The sequence below is a fragment of the Melanerpes formicivorus genome, unplaced genomic scaffold, assembly GCF_026170545.1.
Source record: "Melanerpes formicivorus ecotype bairdi unplaced genomic scaffold, bMelFor1.0.p_v2 SCAF_2, whole genome shotgun sequence".
NCBI classification, from domain to species: Eukaryota; Metazoa; Chordata; class Aves; order Piciformes; family Picidae; genus Melanerpes; species Melanerpes formicivorus.
The window spans coordinates 6,441,260-6,466,586 of NW_027142354.1; the positions used below are offsets into that span (position 1 = coordinate 6,441,260).

Sequence of the window (25,327 nt, forward strand, 5' to 3'; positions counted from 1 at the left end):
GAAGTGCTCACTACACCACTTCCAATCGTTTATCAGCAGTCTTACCTAAATAGATTGGTCCCAGATGAATGGAGATTGACATACTTGATATCCGTCTACAAGGAGAGAATCTGGGGAGCTACAGACATGGCAGTCTGACCTTAATGCCAGGAAAGGTCATGGAGCAGACCATCTTGAGTGCCATCCTGCAGCATGTTGAGAATAACGAAGTGATCAGGCCCAGTCAGCATGGGTGATCTCCTTTTAAGACAAGATGACCTGCTTAGTAGACAAGGGAAAGGCTGTGCATGTTATCTGCTTGAACTTAGGTAAAGTATTTGACACCATTTTATCCAGCATTCTCCTGGAGAAACTAGCTGCTCAAGGTTTGGATGGGCACACTCTCACTGGGTGTAAAACTGGCTGGCTGGCCAGACTCAAAGAGTTGTGATAAACAGAGTGGTATCCAGTTGGTGGCTGGGCCCAAGTAGTGTTCCCCAGGGCTCAATATTGGGACCTATTCTGATTTGCATCTTTATCAGTGATCTGGACAAGGGGATTAAGTATGCCCTCAGTAAGTTGGAAGCAGATGACATTAAGTTGGGAAGGAAAGCTGGTCTGCTGGAGGGTTAGGAGGCTCTACAGAGGGTTCTGGACAGGCTGGATTGATGGGCCAAAGCTGATGATATGAGGTTCAGCAACTACAAGTGTCAAGTCCTGCATTTGAATCATAACAATCCCATGCAATGTTACAGGCTTCGAGAAGAGTGCCTGGAAAGCTACCAGCCAGAGAAAGACCTGAGGGTGTTGATTGACAGCTGGCTGATCTTGAGCCAGCAGTGTACTCAGGTGGTCAAGAAAGCCAGTAGTATCCTGCTTTGTACCAGAAATAATGTGGCCAGCAGGAACAGAGAAGTGATTGTCCCCCTGTGCCTGGCACTGATGAGATTGTGTCTCTAATATCACGTGTAGTTTTGAGACCCTCACTACAGTATCACAGTATAACTTAGGTTAGAAAGGACCTCGAGGATTATTGAGTCCAACCTATCAACACAGATCCCATGACTAGACCATGGCACCAAGTGCCACGTCCAATCTCCTCTTGAATGCCTCCAGGGACAATGACTCAACCACCTCCCTGGGCAACCCGTTTCAATGATGAATGACTCGCTCGGTGAAGAATTTCCTCCTCACCTCAAGTCTAAACCTCCCCTGGCACAGCTTGAGACTGTGTCCTCTTGTTCTGGTGCTGGTTACCTGGGAGAAGAGGCCAACCGCTTCCTGGCTACAACCACCTTTCAGGTAGTTGTAGAGGGCAATGAGGTCACCCCTGAGCCTCCTCTACAAGACATTGAGGTGCCAAAGAAGGACAATGAAGCTGGCAAAGCATCTGGAGAACAGGTCTTATGAGGAGCAGCTAAGGGAACTGGGATTGTTTAGCTTAGGGAAAAGGATGCTCAAGGAAGACCTTATCACTCACTACAACTACTTGAAAGGAGGTTGTATCAAGGTGGGTGTTGATCTGTCTTTCCAGGTGAAAAATGATTGGACAAGAGGGAATAGTCTCAGCTTGCTCTCAAGCAGGTTTAGATTGGACATTAAGAAAAATTTCCTCACTGAAAGGGTTATCAAGCATTGGAACAGGCTACCCAGGGAACTGGTTGAGTCACCATCCCTGGAATTATTTAAAAGATGTAGATGTGGTGCTGAGACACATGGCTGAGTGGTGGATTTGGCAGTGTGAGGTCAATGGTTGGATGTGATGATCTGAGACACCTCTTCCAACCTAAACAATTCTATGATTTTATAATTGTATTCTGTGAAAGTGCAGACATCTGTGTGTACATTTATAAGAGCGAGCTTGAGCGTAAAATAAATCAAGGCTATATAAAAGTCTATATAAAAGTCACCAGCTTAGGCGGTTCCTCTTATTTTAAAACATCTTTTTACATTTCTGAGGATTGTAATAAACTGAGAAGTCCTGTGATTTAGAGATTTGGACATCATTACTTAAAAAGTCACATACCCAAAAGTGGTTTCAAGTTGAGCTTCCAAACTTTTAGACGCCTTAATGCAAAGTTATGTTACAGAAAAAAATTGTGCTTTTACAGACCTTGAAAAGATGATTTTATTTATTTTATATTTTTATTCCCCCTAAAGAATCAATAAATTTTCACACCCTAAATTCTGAGGGTTTGGAGAAGATCAAAAGATTGAACCACATCCATCTTTCAAGAATATTAAATATAGTTTACATTCAAAACACAACTAAAAAAACCCCATAAAAGTCTTGAATAAACTTGAGGCAAACAAATTAAATGATGCAAGGACAAGTCCAAGTGAATGTAAAAGAAGAATGCACTGAATAAAAAGAGTGTGCACATCCAGACTTTGATCCCAGCCTACAGAGAAAGAAAATACCTAGAAAGGTCTAGTAAAATGGGCTGTGAACAAGGAGTGAGTGAGACTTCTTAAAGGACCTGGTGTGAATAGACAGCTGTGGAACCAGCAAAAAGAGTTTATCAACTTAAAGTTATTACTTTGAATTTTTTAAGTAGGTTTAAAGCCTTTCTACCAGTTCTTTTCTTTGTGTCCCTAAGTATACTAGATCGCCTAGAAATAGCTTTACTCTTATTTGGCATTGGTGTGTAAAAATTCACCTTCATTGCCATTTTGGCATTGTGTATAGAAAGAGCCCATTACATGCCAGAAAATACCACCTGACCTGGGATTTGTTTTGAATTTTCCTCTAATCCCAGATTTCTGTTCCGTCTCCTTTATTTTATTGCTGCCTGCCATTGCTGCTCAATAAATATCTGTCAATTAAATAATACACCCCATTAAAGTTAAGACCAGCAATACCAAGAAAATACTGTAGCCAGGGAGAGTCTGGTCCAGCATATATGTTGAATAAACTGAGAAAGTAAGAATTTAATTATAAATGTGGGAAATAACCTTTATCAGTATAGATATTTAGATATAGAAATAGAGGAAAAAAAAGTCATTCGGGGCTTACTCATTTTTAAAGCATTGCAGAGCGATTTGATTTGGTAGTTTGTAGAGTCTCTTAATTTTTGGCTTATTAGCTCCCAAGGTTCAGAGAAAGATTTACAAGCATCTGCACTGTAATGAAACATATGGAAATTCATAACACTTTCTCTAGGAACATCACAAATCTCCTCTGACAGCTACTTCTCTTCTGTGGCTGGCCAGCCCAGCATAGCTATAGTTTTTGAAAGAATTACTTTTATAACTATAGAAAAATAACCATAGCATGATACATTTCTGAGTGTTTGATTATTTTGGGTGGGTTTTTTTTTTTGTTGGGTTGTTGGGTGTTTTTTTGGTTGGTTGTTTTTTTATATAGGCAATTAGAGATTATTAAAAACAAACAAACAAACAAAGAAAATAGCCTTTCATTCCTCCTCTCAAATATCTGAGATGCAACTCAAATTGAAAAACTCTAAATGGCAGTCATCACCCACTTATATCCCTACTTATTTCCCCCACTTTGTAAAATTTCCTAATATCTAAGGGTATCCTAATAACTCAAGAGGGTAAACTCATCTACAGTCTACAACTGCATACTCTCAGTATACACATAAAGGAACATGGGTCATGGCATAATCCTAATGTAGACAGAGAACAGGTTTTGGAGTATTACTAAAATGCCATTTCAGTGAAGTGAAGATATGGGACAAATAGAAGCAAGTCCTTTTCACAAAAGCAAGTTTAACAGATTTGTTAAATCAGAGTTTGAATTATTTTCACTGCTTTCACTGATACTGTAACAGATCCCAGCTTAGACCTGCAATGAAACAGAAGTGGCTCTATACAGCTCTGGGTTATCACACTGATGGGGTAGTTCCCCAAAGTCCACTTAGTTATTGCCTAACCCTGGAAATTCAATATTTACTGCAACTGAAAGAAAGAGAGGGTTTGGCACTTCAGCATTGTAGTTTGAGGCTAGAACTCACTGTGGGAAATAGTTAGATAAACAAGAGGTACAGCTACTGTGGGAGAGACGCTGCAAGTCTCACCTCTCAACACCCTATAGTCCCATGCGTAGGGCAGTGTTGAAAAATATACCAATATCAGTACACCATTCACTTGCTTTATTTCCCCCATCTGGCTCTTTCTACAGTTCACTCAGACTGTTCCCTGCTCAGTATGCTGCAGTCGGTGGAGGCTGCTGTTAAATACCCAGCTGTCCTCTTTCAGTGTAGAGGGATGTGTCTTATCTGGATTTATAGCTTCTGCAAGGAGGCAGGATATCTAAGGGGCTAAAGGCTATTCCTAAATGCACTTTATGGATCTAGCCCTTAGCAATTTTTCACTCTGAAGATTGTATAACCACTCTGCCAGAACGAGTAGGCAATAAGAAGGCCTAAATTCTACTTTTAAGATTTCCAATTAATAAAATACAAATGACAATAGCTTGAAGCCTCCCTCCCCCACCCTGAAAAAACACAGAAGTGAATTATAGCATCTAGGCATTTAAGTGTGTGCAAAGCTTCCTGGACTGAGGCATGAACTAAAACAAAGGATTTAAGCAAAAGTACTTTTATTTTTAATAAAGGGAAACGTGATATCTAAGAACTGTCAGATGAGAAAGTTCGATACAAAATGATTTTTAAAAGCTAAACCAGAAGCTGCCTGTTAGGAGCTGCAAAATAATTTCACAATTTTGAATGCCATTGGCCATAAAGTGGTGATAAAATTTGATAAAGCAAATAGAAGTGCACAAGGGAAAAATAAGCCCAGCTGTACATACACAGGCAGGTACTACAAATTAACTATTACTTAAGAAGAAAATAAGAGTGTCTTAATATCAGACAGCTCTCTGAATACATCAAGTCAAGCACTCAGTATCAAGTGAAAATGTGAAACAGGGTATTTGGATGATTAAGAAAGAAACTGTAAACAAAAAAGAAAACATATATATATATATCACTGTATAAATACACTGTATCGCTATATCACTGTATAAATACATCGTACACTCTTATGTTGAATAATTCATGCAGCCCTGGTCATTCTACTTCAGAAGAAAGAAGGACAAGACAGAAAGAGAAAGAGAGACAGAAGGAGGAAGTAAATTCACAGGATCTAGGACAAATTCAGACTATTAAACATAGTGCACCCTCTGATTTAGGAAGCATTTGAACTGTACATATTGGATACAGAGCCCTGAAGATGTCTGGATATCAGCCAGGTGTCTCTAATCTGCAGGGTACAGTGGAGGCCCCATGACAAGACTGTACCCCTCCCAAAGCAGGACGCCTGCCAGGTACACAGGGCTACATGGACTTGTGTTAGTGCAGCTCTTACAATTTTGTGCACAACCAAGTGTCGTCTTGGAAAAGCCGATAGATAACAGTAGGAAAGGATTGGAGGACAAATATAGCCAAGGTTAAAACAAACAAAAAAAAAAGATAAAAAGTAAGACCATGCTGTCCTTTAATCTCAGAACACATTATAATACTCATTTTTTTTCCCCCCAGCTTTTTTCCTTTAGCATCACAAGGCTACTGAGGTAGCTGGTATTAAATCCTTTCCAAAACCATACATCCAGTTCAGTCTCTGAACTCAGAAGGTAGGTCAGACTGTAGCATTCAGAGGTTGTGCCATCTTTTCCAATAGAATTTGTCTGGGTTTTTTGGTAGCAGAGGATATGAAGGTAGGACCTTCCTCAGGGCCAAAAGATAGTTACACACATCTTCCATATCTGCTATCACAACAGAAGCAGAGGCAAAGTTTTGCAAGATCAGTTTTGATATTGCTTTATGCTGACTTATTGCAAAAAGTTTTACTCAACTGAGTTAATGAGCTTCTTTCAAATATGTAAGAATGTTATGGAAAAAAATCTGCATTATGTTGACATACTGTGACATTTCTTTGCAATTTCTTTTTTTAATAAGATGTGTACTATGATAAAACTTGGAGCTACATTCAATTGTAAGAGGAATTTAAGCAGCGTAGAGTTTATAAGGGTGATACCACGGCTCCATGATTTAAATGCAGTGTTATTTCAATAATAGTGGAGAAAAGTTCCTAGAGTGGGCCTGATTCTTCAGTTGCTGCTGAGCATTGGGTTAAGTCTCCATACTAGGTATGTTCTTTAGTAACTAAGTTTCTACATTGACAGATTTGGTCCTGTAAATCTCATTGCTAAAATAGTATCCTGAGGTGACATTCATTAACTTAAGTAAAGTTCAAATTGAATAGTAACAAAATATAGCAACAACAACAAAAAAAAAACCAACCCAGCTGCCATTGCTTATTGATCATTGCTGCCAATTGAGAATCCATTAAGCCACCATTCACTAAAATCTTAAAGCAAATGACAGACAAACACAACCAGTTAAGGATTTCTGGTAATATTTCGGCTATGACTTTCAATTGTCTCCTTCTCACCTAGACGAATTATTTGAACCCTATCCAGAGTCATCAAGATATTCCTAGACGAGGTCATTGTCTCCACCAGACAACACTTAAATCATTCCACTCCTAGAAGAGACTAAAAATGGGCATCATATTGATAAGGTGTCACAACAACCAACTTGATATCACTCTGGTGTACATTCAAGATGAATGACTCATGCAAAGCTGTGTTATCCTGAAGGAGAAGAAAAAAATTATCCATCACTTTCCTCTACAACTTAGAAGAAAAAAGTACAACAGGTAAGCACCTATAGTACCCTAAACATCAATACTTTGCAGTCAGAAGTATCAAGCAAAAAGTGTCTATATAAGCCAGAATAATAGAATGCTCCATAACCACCAGCAGTCTCTCAACTGTCATACCAGTACATCTGCCAAGCTACAACTACGTCTAAAAACAGTTTCACTGGAGACAGAAAGATTTGAGCCTTTCCAGTGTGCTTTCTGATAAACTTTCCCAGGCAAAATGGAAGAGCTGTGAGGAAGATTTAAATGGACACATAGTCTGCAGCAAAAAAGTGGCTTCCTGTAAGCAGATCTAGTTAATAATTCTTCAAGAAGTTGGCAAAATGCCTTTTCTCAGGGAGACACAGAAACTTGTTTTGCTCTTTGTGGCCTAATCATTAGACATGGTTGATCACCAAAGCAGAGGAGAAGGAAGTGAGGAAGAGATTAGACTGGCCACTTTGCAGCTTTCTTAGTCCTGAAGAATTCTTACCTTGGGAATCAGGAGATTTTAAAATGTCTGACATTGAAAATGGCAATTTTTCAGTTTTATTCTTAAAACACCACCGATTTCTAGGACACCACCCCCCACAACAAAACAAAACAAAATGCCAATCCAACATAACTAAAATACTTCTCAATTTTGTCAGAAAATTTAATGAAACATTTTTTTTTCCAATGAGCAAAATTTGACTAGTATTTCTCTTTAATATCAAAATTATTACTTTCAGCTTTAAAAGAAATTGATTAACTATTTTTCTTTCCTGTTCATTCACTGTAAATGTTATAATTTCTGCTTCTTTCTGATCTAGAATAAAAGGACATTTTAAAATGTCCTGGATTGGCTGGAGTATTATAATTTTGCAGAGTATTTCTCAGCAAGACCTATTTGTAAATAGTGGCGAAGACTCCCATTGATTGGTCTGCATGAAAAAGGCTAACAGGATGCTTTCTGCCATTTGCTACCAGCAGCAGCATCAGTAGGAGTAAATCTGTATTATCCCAATTTAAACTTCTTCCCCAGCAGGTTCTTTGGAAATATTTGATTTAGGTGCTTCTCCTTCTCCTTTGCTCTTCTGTATACATATTTTGTGTTTAAGAGGAGAGCTAGAAAGAAGATGGGGAAGCAGGGTTATATTAGTGTGAGGAGCTTCCAGGGCAGGCTTCCAGGGCAGCTTTGCTGGCTCTTCTCTCCCTAGCAGCATCACCATGTCCTGCTTCGCCATCCTCCTGAAATCATCATGCTCTTCAGATGTGGTCTTTCACTCTTGGCATTAGTTATAATCCTCAGTTTGTCAGGTGTGTGTGCTGGCCTTTCCCATACACCTCTGTTTACTCTTCCTCCTGTTGCCAGTCTGTTCCTCCCTTCTTTTACTCTTCTTTTACGCTTCTTTTCTACATTTCCATTCTCTAATCCCAACTACAGTCCTTATGAGCGTTAAAAAAATGCCTCATAGCGTTCACTGTGCCTCCAAACCAATCTCATGATCTTATGGTTATAACTCTTGTTTTGCTTCCCCTTTCTGCTTCCTTTTTCTCCTGCCATTATGCCATTTTTATTCAGGCTGTCATCTCTTCTGGAAAGGGATTTTTCTTGTTCTCTGTTTTGCAAAGCACCTGGCATGTTTTTGATTCTGTCAAACAAATAATAACAACAGATATGAAATTTGCAGTGCAGCAGAATCCTGATATCAGGAAGTAATAGAGGCAAATTACACTATCATTTTCATTGCCATGTATACACCACTACTTTAAAAAAATTCTCATTGACTAGCTAAACATCAATAAACCCAAAGATACCCAGGTAAACACCTCTAACATGAAGGAAATGTAGTTGTGTCTCACACTGGATCTCAATGAGCCACAGGGTTGTATTTAACAATTTCAGTACTGGAAATAAAGGAAATTAATGTACGAGGTGCAGTTTTCCAGCTGGGTGTTTGGGTGTAAAATTGAGGACTAGGAGAAGATATAGGTAACTTTAAAACAGAAAAGCAGGGAAATGGGTGGAATGGGTGTGTTCAGTTTAAACTATGCTTAATTAAAGAAGCATACACATGGCAGTTATATTCTAGGATGTAAACTAATGTAGTAAACTCTCCTTTATCCTAACTGATATTACCAGAAGCTGTCAGTATTTCTAAAGAACCTTATAAAACATTTTAACTGACTTGTCTCAGTCATTATATTGAGCACCCCAAGACAGACTTTATTTTACTCATGTTGCCAAAAAAGCTCCAGAGAGAAAAGGAAATAAAAAGATGTGGATTTTACTGTGCATTTAGTGACAGGCTAGTCACATGAAATCACTAAAATAATATAACTTTAGGACTAATGAATCCAGGCCAGGAGTGAATAGAAATTATTTCACATGTGATTAGCAATATCTTAACTAAATTATTTGAAAATTCATGAGAGAAATGCAATTTATTACAGACGTTGAGACAAGTCAATGTAACACTAGCACTAAAGAAAAATAAACCAGCAGAGGAATAGCCCCCTGCCATACCAACCAATATTCTTGCAGCTGATTCCAAAGTAGTATCTGTCATTCCAGCACATGGATTAGATTATTTAACAGTGTGAATCAAAGGGAAGATAGCAATTCAAGAGAAGAGCATTATTAATACATTGTAACATGCCATACATCTCTGTCACCGAACTGGACAAAATGGGAGCAGATGTTTTATGATAAAGTAGAGAAGAGGACCTGACAATATTAATAGCCATAATATCAGAGGCTTATTAAAAACAAAAACAAAAACAAAAACAAAGCACTAAAAACCTGAAAAGCTAGAGGAAGCAATCTGGAGGGACAGAATGACATTTTCCTGTCTCTCGTGTAGTGTCTTAGGGACTTATTTTACATTAAGGGAAGGTATTAACTAAGCTAAATCTTGCTTCTCTTAGTTTTTTTTATACCTGCCCTTTGGAACCCTAGTAATGCAAGGAATGCATGAGAAAAGAATGCAGAAAAAACTAACTCTGAGGATAAACCCTTTCCAAAAGGAAGACTTTTATTGACCCTGATAGTGTCTTCTTGCTGTTTTGAAGACAAGTAAGTCTTTGAATTAGTAAAAATGATTGACACAGATTTATTCAGAGCTAAAGGTAAATGGTAGTCACAAACAGCACTTAGATGCATAGGTATTGAAAACCTCAGGTTACATTTATATTGGTTCTGTCTCTAATGACATTTTTGGTCAGCACCAGGACAAAAGGTCTACAGATCAAGAGATTCATGAGACAGTATACATATACTCTGGACTGTGGCATGGGTTGACTCTGGACTGCACCTGGCTCTCACGGCCAAGTAGTGGTTTCACCAGAGCAAAGATTAAGTGCAGGCTAAAAAGTATGAAACATCAATAAATGGGAGATGAAGATCTCTGTGTGATGTATAGCAAGCAGACTTAACAATTTCCTCGCATCTGTATGACCTAGTTATTGACTATCATAAGATTAATTACTAGCAGCCCTGCTATCCAATGCCATTCCAGGCAGGAATTAGGTACTCTGTCTCTCTGGAATAAGATTGAAAAAATAAAATCATTTGGAGAAACTGAAGACCAGTTGAAGAGAGTGGATAAATTAGATGACAAGCTCTGCTGAGTTGAGGATAGGGCTTCAGTTCTCAAGGGATCCTGGGTATGCCATCATGCATCCCAGAAGTATATCTGGAGGTGTCCTGAGTAAATTACATTCAGGAATTCACAGCCCAAAATCTTCTCTGAAAGTAGATGCCTAAATTCATCCTATCAACAGAAAATGTAAAAGAAGGATCAGAGGGATCATGACCATTTTATCTAACAGCTGAGTAATGACAGAATGATGTTGCAAAGTGTGGTGCCTGCAGACCAAGATACTAGCTCTTCTGGGATGTGACAGGCCACTCAACCCTTTCCATGAAAGAAACTCCATTTCATTCAGAGCAGCAGTCTCTTCATTCCTAGAGAAGTGGCTAAACAGGAATACCAGAGTAAGAGGGAGGGGATTTCTGGAAGGGAAAGGTATTTCAGGAAGAGAAGACATTGCACTGTGTAGGAAGGAATTTTGGAGGTAATTTGGGATTAGGTTTAGCTTAAGCAACTTTTTTTCCTGGAAAGCAGCTGCAGCTCAATGTGTGGCAATATATGAATACCTAGAGAGTCTTTCTTTTCCAGCACAGAGGCTGAAAGTATCATGCTGCCACCCAAAGCTTTAGAGTCAGTCTTACTCTTTCTACCCATTTCTAACCCATGAGAATAAGTAGGCCACCCATCAGAACACAAAAATATAAGGTAAGCCTTCCTGGAACCAGAGTTAAAAGGATGCCAGACAGGTGTTACATTCTTGTCAGCTGTGTATCCTGAACTCTGAGTCTCCATGATTCAGCTGTCAATATGCATGAGGGGAGTCAGTCTGTTGGCTTGTTCTGGCCTTTACAATAAACAATGAGAGAGTCAGCTCAGTACCAGCTGGACATCACCTCTGTAAGGTATCCCCATAATTTCAGCAGACGACTTCTACTAATTTACTTCATATTCATCTTCTTACTAATGGTTACTGACTTTAGATAATGTGAGTTTTGATCACCAAAAGGCCTTGAACCCAAACCAAATAACGATGACACAATAGCACTTATGGTCTAAGCACTGCCAATAATAATATCCTATTTTGCAGAAGCATGCTATGACAGCTCAGGGACAGACATGTATACCAAGCTATGTAGTTTCTGCTTCTCTGGTATCTAAAGTGAAACACCATTAATTTAAACATTAAAATTTAACCTTAAATATCAGGCAACCACTTCTAAAATCATTATGGAATATATAATATCCATTCCTCTAAGATTTTAAATTTAATTCATGTTAAAAAAGAAAGAAAAAGGAGGAAAAAAATAAATTCAACTTCACACAATCCTATTTCAAAACACAAGCATAAAAATGGTATTAGCTGCTTTCAAGACACAATTTATATGGTTTTTTTTTTCATTTCTTTTCTGCATTAGACATTTTGCTATACTGACAGCAGGTAATATTTCAGGGCATATCCTCACTCTTTTTTGGCAAATAGTTCACAGACAGATAACACAGGTAAAGCATTTGTTTCCATATGATTTTTATTAATCCAGGTAAATTAATTTCATAGTGTCCAAGAGAAATGGATTAATTGATTATGGAAAGTATAAAAATCACAGAAGGTAGCTCTTTCTTCTTGCTGCCCTGAGATTGTCCCCTTAACCAGGTCTTTTGATTTTTGCCATTCAGGTACCTCTTAGATTGCACTGCCAATAGATATTATTTAAACCATACTCCTATTAGGCTGTACCATTGGAGCTATCAGGCAGTTCAGACGTTAAGCCTGACTTAGTCTTTCATATTCAATGCCTCAACAACCCCAATATATACAGTTATAGGTTTTGTTTTGTTTTGTTTTGTTTGTTTATTTTGACCATCACTAATGATTTCTGTGCTTCAATGTTTGGAGTGATCTCTCTGACCCATAGTTTGTTGGTCCTAGATAGACATTGCATTTGTTGATGCTGCTGGGAAGGATGTTCCTTCCCCACCGTTGTTTTACACCCTGCCCCTAGTAAAGCATGGGCAATGCCAGCTGTGAAGAAACAGTAGAGCAGAGCACAGAGCAAAAACTATTTTCCCTTCCTATGGCTGGCGACATATGTTTCAAACACCAGTGGCAACTTTATATAAGAAAATAAAGATGGACACCTGCAGAGGGTCTTTGGTGCTGTGATACTCAGTTAATTGTAGCAAGAAAGGTACTGTTTGGGAGACCACGCAGTCTCAGGCAAGAAGTTTCATGGGATGGGAGGCAGCTTGTGGATGAGATTTGCGGCAGACAGCACACAATCTATTTGGGATGCTTCTGCCAGCATCAAAAATGATTTGTTCTTGCACAAGTTCAGGTAACGTAGGCACTGAAACATTTTTTTGTCTTGAAAAAGTCTTACAAAGAAATGCCTGAAAGTGTTGGGTTATTTTTTTCCTCTTCCTTGTCCCACTTCCTCCTCCTGGCAGTGGATGAACTGGTGATGAGTGTATAGGGAAACTACACAGCAAGGTGAAATCTTTCTCTCCACAATAGTAATTGATCACTTATTCATAGTACTGACACCCAGTAATAACCAAAAAATCCTCATTAACAATCCTTCTCAGTGTCTTGCTGGCCCAATTTCTTCCTATAGGCACACTGGCATGGATTTGAACCTAACCCTGCCGTGTTATCCAGCAGTGTGTGAGGGCACAAATGTTGGCTACTGGGAAAGAAGACACCACTATTTTGTATAGAGTAGTATAAGGGAACACATAAGGGACTAATGAAGTAGAAGAACCATGAGAAAGACTTGGGGCGAAATGGACAGAGCATAAGGGCTCTGCAGTGAGAAGAGCCTGCAAGAGAAACACAAAGGCTGCTCAAAGTCACCCACAGATCCATCATATCTTCTCAGCCCTTCCTTTTCTCCAGAAAGTCCCCTCACTCCACCTTATCTCATTCTTCTGTTATCTTAACCCACCTTACTCTTTCACTGATTCCATATGGAAGTACCAGTGCTGCCTAGATTAAGCAACAAATGGTGAAGACTTGGTCTAATTCTGATATAATTTTTTTTCTTTCTTTGTCCTTATGGACTCAGATTTTCCATTTGTAGTCTAGCTTAAACAACAATGGCAGAGGATACCATTTTACCCAGAAAGCTTCATACTTTGGGGAGGCAGAGTGATTAACACTGTGAAAGTTGTACACACAGACTTCCCAAAAACCCAGCTCTTGCATTTTATGAACCCAATCCTAACCACCGCTTAAAATCTTTCATTTCTGAGTGGCCTTCTAGAGGTATCTGGATGATTTTACTTAGTTTATTTTGGGCAAATCAGATTTCTCATGCAGCTCGCTATATGCAGCCTCAGTGGGAGAAGATATTTAATTTACGATTATGACTGAAAAGAACACCCTAGAGAGAACTAATCTGAGATTCTTGCACCTGCTTGCTCTTAAACCACACATTCATTCTTGGCATAGGCTAGTTGGTCCCTGAGGAAAGGAAATTGAAACATATTTTCCAGCAGAAATCTTAAAAATGGGCATTCAGCCCTTCAGGAAGGCAGTGGAAGCTGGCATAGTTAAACAGCTTGAATGATAGTCAAGAAATTGCCTGAGTAATGTTTCAACACATAGGAAACGTGAGGGATCAACATGGATACATTCTACCTATCATTCTCGAGTCTTGCCTCTTCAAGCCAGATTTGGTTGTTCTAGTAAAACTAATGGATGACTTTTATTCTCACCAAGACGGCATCCTTGGAACAGGAAGTATGTTTCCTAATATAAAAGGTAAACTCATGTTTTCCTGGTAAGTCTGAGGAAATAATCAGAAAATATTTCCATTGCACTTGGTAGACCTTACAGACTTCTCAGCATTCCTTCTTGTTACACATAAGGGGTTATACCTTCTCCAGTTTATAAATGATTTGAAATACCCAGAGTCATAGAACTCTTAACACCAGTAGCACACATAAGTATTTGGGTACAGCTATGGGCTTAAGCAATGAGTGTGCTTTTCGGTGTTGGCCATATGATTCATCAGGTGATCTCCAAGTTGTAGTTTTTTATTAGTAGTATTAATTATTATTAGCAGCACAGTTCTACAATTGGTTATCTGGTTCAATTAAATACAGAAGCTTTGGTCCATGGCTGAATAGATGTTCTGTTCCTGATTTAGCTCTTCTGGCACTAGTCATTATATCTTGTTTTGTCCAAGATTCATTTGGCTGGCTACACAAGCTTTGCATGGCTGTACCACATCTTTTTTTTTTTTTCCACAGGCTATCAAGACATCAACTATTTATTGACTTGTGGATCTTTTTTTCTGTGTCTAATTAGACTTCAATTTCACTCAATTTGTATGGTACCAGTGCTAAAACCTGCAATCATTACCCTAGATTTAAAGAAAACTACTCCAAAACCTTCTGAGAGTAAATATCATCAGAGTTCATGTTTTATTTTCAGGCTTTTAATGTAAAATTCTCCTTTCATGTCTCTTTCAAGTCTTCTTGAATGAGCTGTGTATTACCAGTTGCTTTCCCATCTGTCTCAATTTAGTCTCTTTGACAAATTCCAATCTGGCCTGAGGAAAAATCAGAGTACTGAAACAACTCCACATTAGATTATTAGGTATAGTTTATTAACAGCGTCTCTTTACTTAAACAAAAAAATTCTTGACACTTAAGTCCCCTGCCAGCAATGTCTTGCAGAGCCCTATGACTTAGAGCCCTGTATTCTAAATGGCTTCACGCCCCTTTCTTTCCATTCCCTCCCATCTTCTGCCTTTTCACCAAGTACAAAAGTCAGTGGTTTCCTCTTTTAACATTTAACCTTTCATGATCTCACTGGACATAACCTGTATTTGTACAACACATAAACTCCACATGACTCCTTTCACCTTCTAACTGCCAAACCCTTATCCACCCTGAAAGGGCACTGAGAACTGCATGGAAATTACAGAAACACTAATTTTGTCCCTTAGCTTGTTTCAAGAGATTTTACTCCAAACGCATGTCTTCGTCATCCTAAGTTACGAAAACCTCACAAAACCAAATTCAGAGAGGATAAAGTCCCATAAATGTAGCTTACTCTTTAGTCAGGATATTTTAAATTTTATGCCTATGACTTAATCACCTGTATTTTTCAAATTCCTGTGTGGAATGTGTTACCAAAATGGTGAACCCAGTCACACATTGGGGTTCCCAGGTAATTTACTGGCCTGGGTTTTTCTTTCTTTGTTTTCATGTGCATTTTTTTCCAAGTTATTGCATGCCCTTCTCCCTCCCCCATCCCTCCCCCATATTTTTTTTGCAAGAAAATTAAATTACAGAACTGCTTATTCACAACTAAATAGAAGGCTACACTATGCAAACAATGAAGACTTCTCTGTTCAAATATAACTGTTGTCTACATTTGACAACCCTTAAGGGGACGGGAGAGGAAAATAAAAGGTTGCTGTCCAGAATTTCTTATTTTCCTGGAAATTTGTTGGAGGTTAAGATTTTGAGTAGTCTTTCAAATCCCAAATCTACTGTCTGCAAGTCCTTTCCAAGTTAGTGGAGGAAAAAATTTACCTGTTCCTACACATAAGTTAATTCATCAGAAGTACAATCCCAACAAGTCCTGAACACAAAGAAATCCTGCTGTGCTAGTTGCTCAGCAAATCATTGCACCAACTGCCTGAATACCCCTGCAGCACTTGCTGTCAGAATTAGTTAGGCAAGAATTTGTATTGCAATCTCTTAAACTGTTCCCTTCCACAAGCACCCCAAATGTCACTTGTTTAAAATGAAACAAAAAAAACCAACAAACAAACCCCACCGAACCCCAAATGCATATCATGAGCGTATCAGTTTCTAACTGCAAGCAGGGAAGTGATGCACTAAGGATGTCTTAGCTCTAACACGGCACATACATACTTTTAAAAGGTATAATGACCCTCTATTGGCTGAGCTGGCTGTGACTCCTCTCACAAAACCAGTGGACAGCTTCATGCCTTTACTGGGCAAGAGTGCCAGCTGAATCTGCCCTTGTGGCAGGATGTCTCAGCATCATTTGGTATTATGACTGTAGTGACACGATTACTGTCCCAGTAGTAACTTGAAGGTTGTGGAATTTCAATTGCTCTCAAAATGGTTATATATGAATTATTTAGAAAGTTAAGGACAAATTATTATTATTTTTTGTTTTTTATTATTTCAACTACTAACCAATAAATGTAAAAAAATACCAACAACAAAATAAAAATAAACCCCTTTATCCCCCACATTAAAGCAATAGTTTTTGCAACATTCAAAACAGTGGAAACTATTAACTGTATATTACTATTACTGGAGAAAAGCAAATTTAATTTAAAATAATTTTTTTTTTCAACCTCCCTCAGTGAATGCCAGATAACCCCCAGCTTAAACAAATATAAAAAACCCTCATTTTAAATGGAGAATAATACAGACAGAGCTCAATTATTGAGATATTAAGGGCAACATTCAATCTGAGATACATTTAAGCATCTTTGCCTCCTGGAGATTTTTTTTACATGACAAGGCTTTAGATAAACATGGTTCTGCAAACAGCAACTATCATATCTGATCACATAACCTCTGGACTGAAGCAGTATGTCAGCAAATATTTCTGATTATTTAAAATATTAAGGAACGGTAATTTACTAGGCAGGTCTTCCTCAGAACAATCATAATTTCCCCTCCCCCCCCCAAGAATTAATACCCATATACAAATAGCATTTAGATGAGCTGTTACAAACCTCTGAGTAAAATTAATAATAATTAAAAAAAAAACAAACAAACAACCAAACCACACCTCTCTGTGATACAGCCCAATTTAAACACATCCTGGAAAACACTAGTAAGGAAGGAGCTGCCTTTCTATAACACTCAGTTTGTGGGGGAAACTGTAGCAGCCAAGGACCTACAGGGTAGGAATCACCTCACCTAACTTTAACTGTCTAGATATTAGATGCCTAATTTAAGCTAATCATCTGGGTTCCCTCTACAGGCAATGGAGATAAGCATTCCCAGAGGGAGATTCATCCTGCTTGTCTTAGGCATCTCTCTTTTAGATGCATATAGATGGATAAAGTCACGAAAGATCAGCGTCACTAACGGCCTGACAATCTGTCTTTAATGATGCACAATTTCCAAATTCAATGAAATCAATCCAGAAGTGAGATAATTTCTTTGTTTCATCATTTAGTCTTTAATTCTCCCTCTGACCCAGCTTTTACTTCAGTTCCTCCCATCGGCTTTTTCTGGCACTTTATTTTTCTTACACTAGACTATGTTTTCCTGGAACCTGGGGAATGGCACCAACATCAATATGTTGCTGCTCTACCAGTTACAAATCCATTTACATGCATGTGCTCTAAATTGCAGTAATGTTCTGAACAGATAGATAAGATAGGGTATTGATAGCGATTGTGCTTTCTGGGTCTACTCTACCACTTTCAAATGTGTAAAAATCTGTGGCAACATTAAGGCAATCAAGGTATATAGATGAATGCTAAAATATATTTACTATTCAAAAAAGATGGCTTAAATCAAACAAGGAAAATAAGGAAGAAATATTATTAGGGCTCTCACTTTTACACGTGTGAGCCCAGGTCAACACACATGCCTTGAGGCCTCTGTGCTTCAGAGTACTGAGCAAGTCCTAAAAGTGAAGTCTGGCCTCAGCTCTCTTGCATTTTGGGTTTGTGGGTTCTCAGCAATACCAGCATTGGTGCATCGCACCTTTAATCGCCAAGCCCTTAGAAACAATAGCCGAGATTTATAAGGAAGAAGGTGTCTGAACTTAAGACTCCTAAATTCATAGCTGGGTGCCTAAGCAGCAGCGAAACTGACAAGCACCCTGTGCAATCGTCCACAGATGCTCACTCCACCAGTGAGGCACTTAGCGTTTGTTATAACACAAAATGGATGTTTAATAAGAGTGTTCCAATGGCTACTCGAAGTGCCTTGGCTAAGTACTTGTGTGCACAAATTTCAGTGTTGGGCACCCACCCAGTCTACTCTGCACCTTACTTCTGCACCACTTCTAGAAAATGAGTTTTAATCGTTAAAAAGCCATCTCGAGCTGCATACATGAAAATAACTCCATTTCTATTGAGTGACAATCTAGTATGAAACAAGAATATTCACCTTTTTTTGTTTTTTTTTTTTTCTTTCTTACTCTGCCCAAATCCAGGCAATAAATTAGGCTTCTCAGCATGACTGTAAAGTGCTGTGAATTGTATAAACAATCATATATGGACACTGAAAAATAACCCTTATGCACATTGCATTATAGTTCCAAAAATATATTTACAGTCTATTACAAAGATTACAAATGGAAGTGTCTACGGAACGGGATTATGCTAGTTAAAAGCTTTTTTACAGATTTTTTTGTTCTTCAACAAAGGCAGGGAGGACAAAACAAAAAAAAAAATTAGTATAACCAAACTTGATTTTTCTAATGAAACAAATAAATAAAATGACAAATATAATACTGTACAGTGATCTAAAAAGAGGGAGGAGAGAAAACAAAACAAAAAAAAAAAGGAGGGGAGAAATGATGCATTTAAGTTTTTGATAACTATCTTTGGTCCTAAATGTGGGAAAACACATTATGTAGCGCTGAATATACATGTTTGTTTGTGATGCTCTGCAAGTAAAATAGAAAAATATAGTGCATTTTCAATGTATTCAGAGCTCACTACACATAAATGTGTGTACAAAACAAGAGAGTATAAATAAAATTTACAAGGTTTACAAAGGAACATTTACAGGGTTTTTCTTCTTCTTTTTATTTTTTTTGTGTGGATGCCCACATTATCAAACAAGACCAATTTATGACTGATCCCTGGGATCTTTCTCTATCAAAATCAATAGAAGCAGCCCAAGTCTCTTTGGAAGTACAGCATTTCATTTTTGGGGTAGTTCACGATTTTCAGATTTTGTTTTGTTTTGTTTTGTTAAAGCATTTCTCTGGTTCATGTACATTCCTGCAATATCTGTAAAGACACTGTTCATTATTGCTTATGATAGTTAAATATTTTAATTCCTCAAAAAAACTGTTGTCTAAGGAAATGATGTAAAAAGATCCTCCATCGAGCAGCTACTCTTTTTAGCTGTGTTCCTGGTGAATGGCTGTTGTGTCTGTTTAAGCACGCAAACGCATGTCTGTTCAGAGCAGCAGAAGCTTGTACTCAAAAAAAATAAAACCTGAAAATTTTGAACTGCCCCTTGCCTCTTGCTCTACAGCTCTCATATAAAATCTCTGTCCCTATTCCGACAGCCGGACTGCATACAGCTTTAACTCATATAAAATATATGCCAGCTATGTCTCTCAGATTTGCTGATGCAGAGTATTGAAAGAAAAAGCAAAGAAAAAAAAAAAGAAACAAAAAAAAAAGTGATGTGCTCAGATTAAATGGTTTACATAACACTGGAGCACTGCACCCACGTTCTGAGACACTCCTACAATCACTTAGCCATTGAATGCAGTGTCTCAGCAGGTTTACAGCTGCAGATCTACATCTTAGAATACATCTCACTTTAACTCTAGTCCATTAAAATCATCTTGCAAACAATTTGCTAAAAGTGCCTAGAACTACTTAGGGGTCATTATTGCTTTTCTTTTTTTTTTTTTTTTTCTTTTATTTTCTTATTTTTTTCCTTATATTTTTTTTTTCTCCTTTTATTTTCTTTGAAAAGATAGTATATGTCTAACCTTAAAAAATCCGTTAAAAAATATCCGAGCTCTTGGCAACTCGCATTTTCCTGACTCTCTGCCAATTAGCTAGCCATGTCAATATGCTGCTGATTTAACAAAAGTAAATGGCACAAAAGGATACCAAAGTTTGGACAGATATACATTGCTTGGTCATGCTTCTCAAATCTCTAGGAACTCAAATCATCCTTCAGAGGTACCCAGTGTAGTAATGTGTCATAGAATTAGCACTAAAAAGGTCCAAATATATAAACATCATACTAAAAGAAAGTCTTTATGAAGAATAAACACAAATGATTAAAAAAAGATTCAGAAATCACAGATTTAAGGAAAATATTTTGTTGAATTCAACAATAATATCATGATTTTATCTGACAAATATATTCTTTCTTTTAAATTTTTATGTACATTTAAAAAGTCTATTAGATAAAAAGGAGGTTAGAGAGCTCAAGGTGTTTGTATGTTTATTCAGGTAGTACTTTGTTTATTGTCACTGCTGTTTTCCTTGCCACCACTGGTGGATCCTAATTCCCTTTTCATAAATTCTGGTGGCACTTAGGAGTTCAAGTCTGTAGGTGCTTCTTGTAGCTCTTCTATTCACTGCAGGAAGGACCCAGGAAATCAAGTGTCTTCTAGCAGCACTTCATATATACTGAAGGCCAGTGCTGTTCTCTCAGTCTGTCACCTCCCTCATAAGGGAGAAATGTCTATCACACTTGGATGCCAGTGCCGTGTAAATGTAGCATTTGTGCTCTCATAGTCTGAATGCTGCTCATGATTTTCTTTTGATGACCAACCAACGTGATCCCTAAACTCATCACATCCCTGGGGAAGATAAATGCGTACATTGTTAATTTTTCAGGTTAGACCGCTACTGTGAGTCAAAGCTACATCGTGGTCTGGGATACAGGTTTCTAACATAGAAGCTACACTGGAACCTCAGCTCAGTCCTGTGAAGGTCATACAGGCACTGTTCAGCTTCTCAGTGAGGAGTGCAATTACACGGCAAGTACCATGCAATTGCACTGCATGTATCTCCACATCTGAGAATAACATCGGCATGTTTTGCACGAAGATAATACTTCATTGTGGCGTTTAAGGACACCCAAAGAAAAAGATGCCTCTTGTAAAATACTTCGGGTGGTTTTCAGGACAAAGTTATGTATAAATACAAGATCTGTAGATCATATTTGGTTTCCTAAAGAGATGCCTAAAGAAACTCTTTGTATATTAACCCATATCCATCATGCAAATCGAAGACAAGGAGCTGTTTCAGTTCCACCACTAGTAGTGCTTCTGACCTAGTAGAAGTGGGTGCTGATGACAATTCCCAAGCTATAGGCTGAGATCCCTAGTGATAACAGGCAGGTAAGAGTAGGGTTTCAAACTCCAGAATATTGTTTAGAAACTTATTTAGAAAACCACAGCTCTCCGAAAGAGGAATTACGTGTGTTTGACAACCACCATAACAAGAATATTGATTGCAGGGTGCCAAGAAGACCTGTTTAAGATGGCAGTACCATTACAGGCCATGCTAGCCTTTGGAAAATTGTATTGCTTCTCTAGACTTTTACCCTGATGCAAAGTCTTTTCTTGCAGGACACAGACAGCCCTTGGCCAATTAGAAGGAAATTCCACATCTTCCTAGAACATGTCTGAAAAAAGGTACCAATTAAGTAGTGGAGGCAAAGTGACTATTTTCCTATACATACATACTTTGAAATGGCCACACATGCTTGCTCACATTCTATCCCCTTGGCGTTATTTCAGTTGGTCTAAAAAGCAGGGGAAAAAGTGATGCCACACATAGGTAGCAGGGAATTTGTCCCTTCGTGAGATACTGTAATATAACATCATCAGCTGCTAAACCAGCTCATTTAACCCCAAGTGCCATGTTTGTACTCAGGGTAAAGTTTTGAGGTTGAACATTGTGTATTATTTTACCTATAAATTCCCTAAATGCAAGTTAAACATGCCCAGTGCTAACTTACTCAATAGTCATCCTGGCAACTGATTCAAGAGAGTTGTAGCCTGCTGCTGTGAAATTATCCTTATATCTTTCCATCTTAATAGCTTGTAACCATTCGCCTACGGAGCAGAAAGTGGTAAAATCGGGAGTGTTCTGGTCCAGAAGAGGGCTAATTGGTCTACGAAGAAGGAAAAAGGAAAGTAAGTTGTTTCCAAAGAGAGTAAAACATCAGGATGTATTTAGCAAGGTGAGAGTCAAGTAAGTTTGGGGTATTAAAAATGTTCAGAGTAGAATCATTCTGGGTATAGCTCTTGACTACTCTGTAGCTCACAATATGCACTTCCTAAGTTTATTCACGTAAAAGATGAAAGGTCAGAGCAAGCAAAATCAGCCTAATGGACTATTGTTACCAACAGAAAATCAACATTATAACCTAGTGTCACAGCAGCTGCAACTAAAGTTGCTGAGTAACGTAAAGATGCTATTCTTTCAAGCATCTCGGAAAATATAGTTGTAGCTATTCCTGTTATTCAATTGGATGGGACAAAACAAAGACAAAGAAAGAGCAGAGACACAAAGTAAGTTGCTCAAGGTCACAGCAAATCAGTCAATAGAAGAACCAGGAGTGGAACATAGCCCAGTGGATACCCTAGTGCATTGATCTAACTAGCAGATCAAAAGATCACCATAATTATATAATTCACCTGAAATTTATGAAGAAGCCATTAAAAGCTACACCATAAATATAATGAGATGCAATCACTGAACGTAGGTAAAGCCAGAAAATGAAAGGTAAAAAACTAGAGTGTAGCATGTCAAAGTACATTGGGCAAGTATGAGTATTATTAATTACTATTTCTACTGTATTAGTTCCTAGGGCAAGGGATGCATCATAAAAAGCTACAATAGATGATCCTTGCTCACCAGACTTGATTTTAAGAAGCAAGGAAAATAAAGACTGCTAAAGGCAAGAGTGCTGAAAGAGTGATGAGCAGGCAGAAGTTTGACTGAGAAATGTGTTAATTTTCTGATATTTACTTTTGTTATTTTGATTATATTTTTAAGACAGTCCTTTTTGGCTTTGTTCAGCATGATGAAAAGAGAAAGGTAAATGAGGGAAGGGAAGAACAGGGAACAGTAGGAAGGAGGAACCGAGAGACACATGAATTGTGAACTGGAACCAGCCACCAAGGAGAAAATTCAGAACCCAGCCACATTCAGCATCATAAGAACACAGACTAAAGCTTTTCTTACCTGCTACAGGTTCCCAGTGGTGTTTTCAAGCTGTTTGGGTTTCGAATCATTTTGTCCAGAATACCAACTATCTGCTCAAACTTTGGCCTTTCACCACGTTCCTTCTGCCAGCAATCTAGCATCAGCTGGTGCAGTCCTGCTGGGCAATCCATGGGTGCTGGCAAACGATAGCCTTCTTCAATTGCTTTTATAACCTAGTAGCCAACATAGTTAATCATTTTTCATCAAGCAACATCTAAGGCATATATATTACTACCCAGTTCAAGAAATAAAAGGGGGAAAAAATAGAAAAAAAAAAACCACAACAAATCTTAATTTACCATCAGTGCTTTGAAAATATGAGTCCATTGTTTTGACACTAGTATTCATGTTTTCAAACAATTCCCCTGACATTATCTTTGGGCTTATTAAGCATATTGTTCTGTGTGTGCAGAACATAGCTATATTACCTAGTCAAGTGAGCAGTGGGGAAACAACAATTAAATTCACCAAGACAGCAACAGATAGATTGATAAATGGAGTCATTTCAAAAAGCATTACGAGTTGCCCCCAGGCTTTTATGAAAGAGTGTGTGGTAGAAGTAACTGATTTGTAAATGGATAGGGATCTGTGCATGCACATATAAAATACAGAAAGCCTGAAGATACTATAAAAGGGTCCAAGAAAAATGTTTAACAGACATAAAATGTTAAGAAATAAAGTTATATTCTATGTCTAACCATGTTATATTAATGACAAAGCAGCAGAAATGTGCCATGTGAGAGAGGAAGCCCTGGCTGAATGTATTTGAATATATCACCTAAACAGAAAGCTAGATTTAATAAAAGATGCTGCTAGATTATGATATGATTGTAGGAGAGTATAAATGTCTGAACCAAGAATTACACCCACCTGTTGACTTCCTTAGCCAAATCCATTTGGATTGAGGTAAAAAATAAAAACGGGTAAAGTAAAATCACAGGAAACTGTTGTAAACCTTGAGGGCAGGATAAGAAAGCACATCAGGAAGCAAGGCAGATAAGAAAGGCTTGTGAGAAAGGGCTAAAACACCATTCATGGGGGATTTCAAGTATACTGACATTGACTGACATAGCAGTATTAGAATTGCTAAGGAAGGGTGCTTGTTCCTGAAAGGTAGAGCATAGGACTGTCTTCTCCCTTGGTTTGCACAGAAAGCAAGATCAGAAGCTATTCTGGATGTAGCCCTAGGAAGTAGATATGATATGATAAATAAAGTTGGTGAATATCCAGGGTTTAGTGAAAATAATAACCTCAGATAGAAAATATTGCATAGGTTGTGTGAGGGAATGTAAAAGCAATGGACTGCAAAGCAGTCAGACCTGCAAAGAATACAAAATGACCTTCAAAAAGCTGGCTGAAATCCATGATTGTAGCAAAACCTTTTGCAGGAAAGTTTTGTGAAAAGAGGAGGCATAGCCCAGTGGTAGGGCACTTACTGCAGGTTTGTGTGACAGAATGTCCTTCTGACCTCAGGGAAGCTGCCTCATCTCCCTGGGTCTCAGCTTTCTGTCTGAATAGTTAGAATGACAGAACTGCCCTATAACTCAAAAAAGACTGAGAAAATATTCAATTCCTGCAGTAATACCCACACCTTGAAGAATGCGTGTGGTGACCTTTTACAGACAGTGAAGTTATCTGTCAGGCAGGGTGGGGAGAGAGCATTTCTGCAGAGCAGAAAAATTGGGAGAACAGAATTATACAGGAAAGAAAATGAACATGCAAGATCTTTTAAAGCATTATTAAGAGGAAAAACAAAAGAACAGCTCCTTATGCTTAGAAGTAGGGGTGGAATGAAAGTGAAAAATAATCTGCAGTTGTGTAGGACAATTGGTATGCCATGAAAAGTAATGCAGAAATTTCTGGCTTCTAGAAGGTAAAAGGTATGCTTTATGCATACTACATATGATTCAGTGAAAAGCAGTTGCTTAAGATATTAGAATGCAGAGAAAACCAACGAAGAATGAAAACGCAGGTAACAGTAACACAACCACCAAAGTTGTCCAAGTCCCTTAGAAGTGGTAAGCTATTTAGAGAAGACTATATCCAAGAAGGTGATACTGCAGAATCAGTTTCTTTGATGTGTATTCTGAGCAACAAGAATGAAACTAGGAAATATAAAATAGTGACTTAGCTAGGGATGGATGGAATTGCTGACAATACACAAAG

At 38.1% G+C, this 25,327-nt stretch overlaps 1 protein-coding gene across 5 annotated transcripts in view; it reads right to left on the minus strand.

The window, feature by feature from the left end:
- Window positions 1–4,433: 4,433 nt before the first annotated feature.
- Window positions 4,434–25,327, minus strand: part of EPHA7 (EPH receptor A7) — a 174,035-nt gene continuing 153,141 nt past the window's right edge. For 2 of the 5 annotated variants that reach the window (XM_068149718.1, XM_068149712.1), the window contains exons 15-17: window positions 23,141–23,334; window positions 21,909–22,064; window positions 4,434–8,282 (exon numbers count right to left, since the gene is read on the minus strand). In XM_068149718.1, coding sequence (XP_068005819.1) covers window positions 8,087–8,282; window positions 21,909–22,064; window positions 23,141–23,334 — 546 coding nt within the window. In that variant the 3' untranslated portion in view covers window positions 4,434–8,086. Of the gene's footprint in view, window positions 8,283–16,363; window positions 20,743–21,908; window positions 22,065–23,140; window positions 23,335–25,327 lie in introns of those variants that run through there. The other 3 variants (XM_068149733.1, XM_068149725.1, XM_068149740.1) reach the window with 2 other exon arrangements.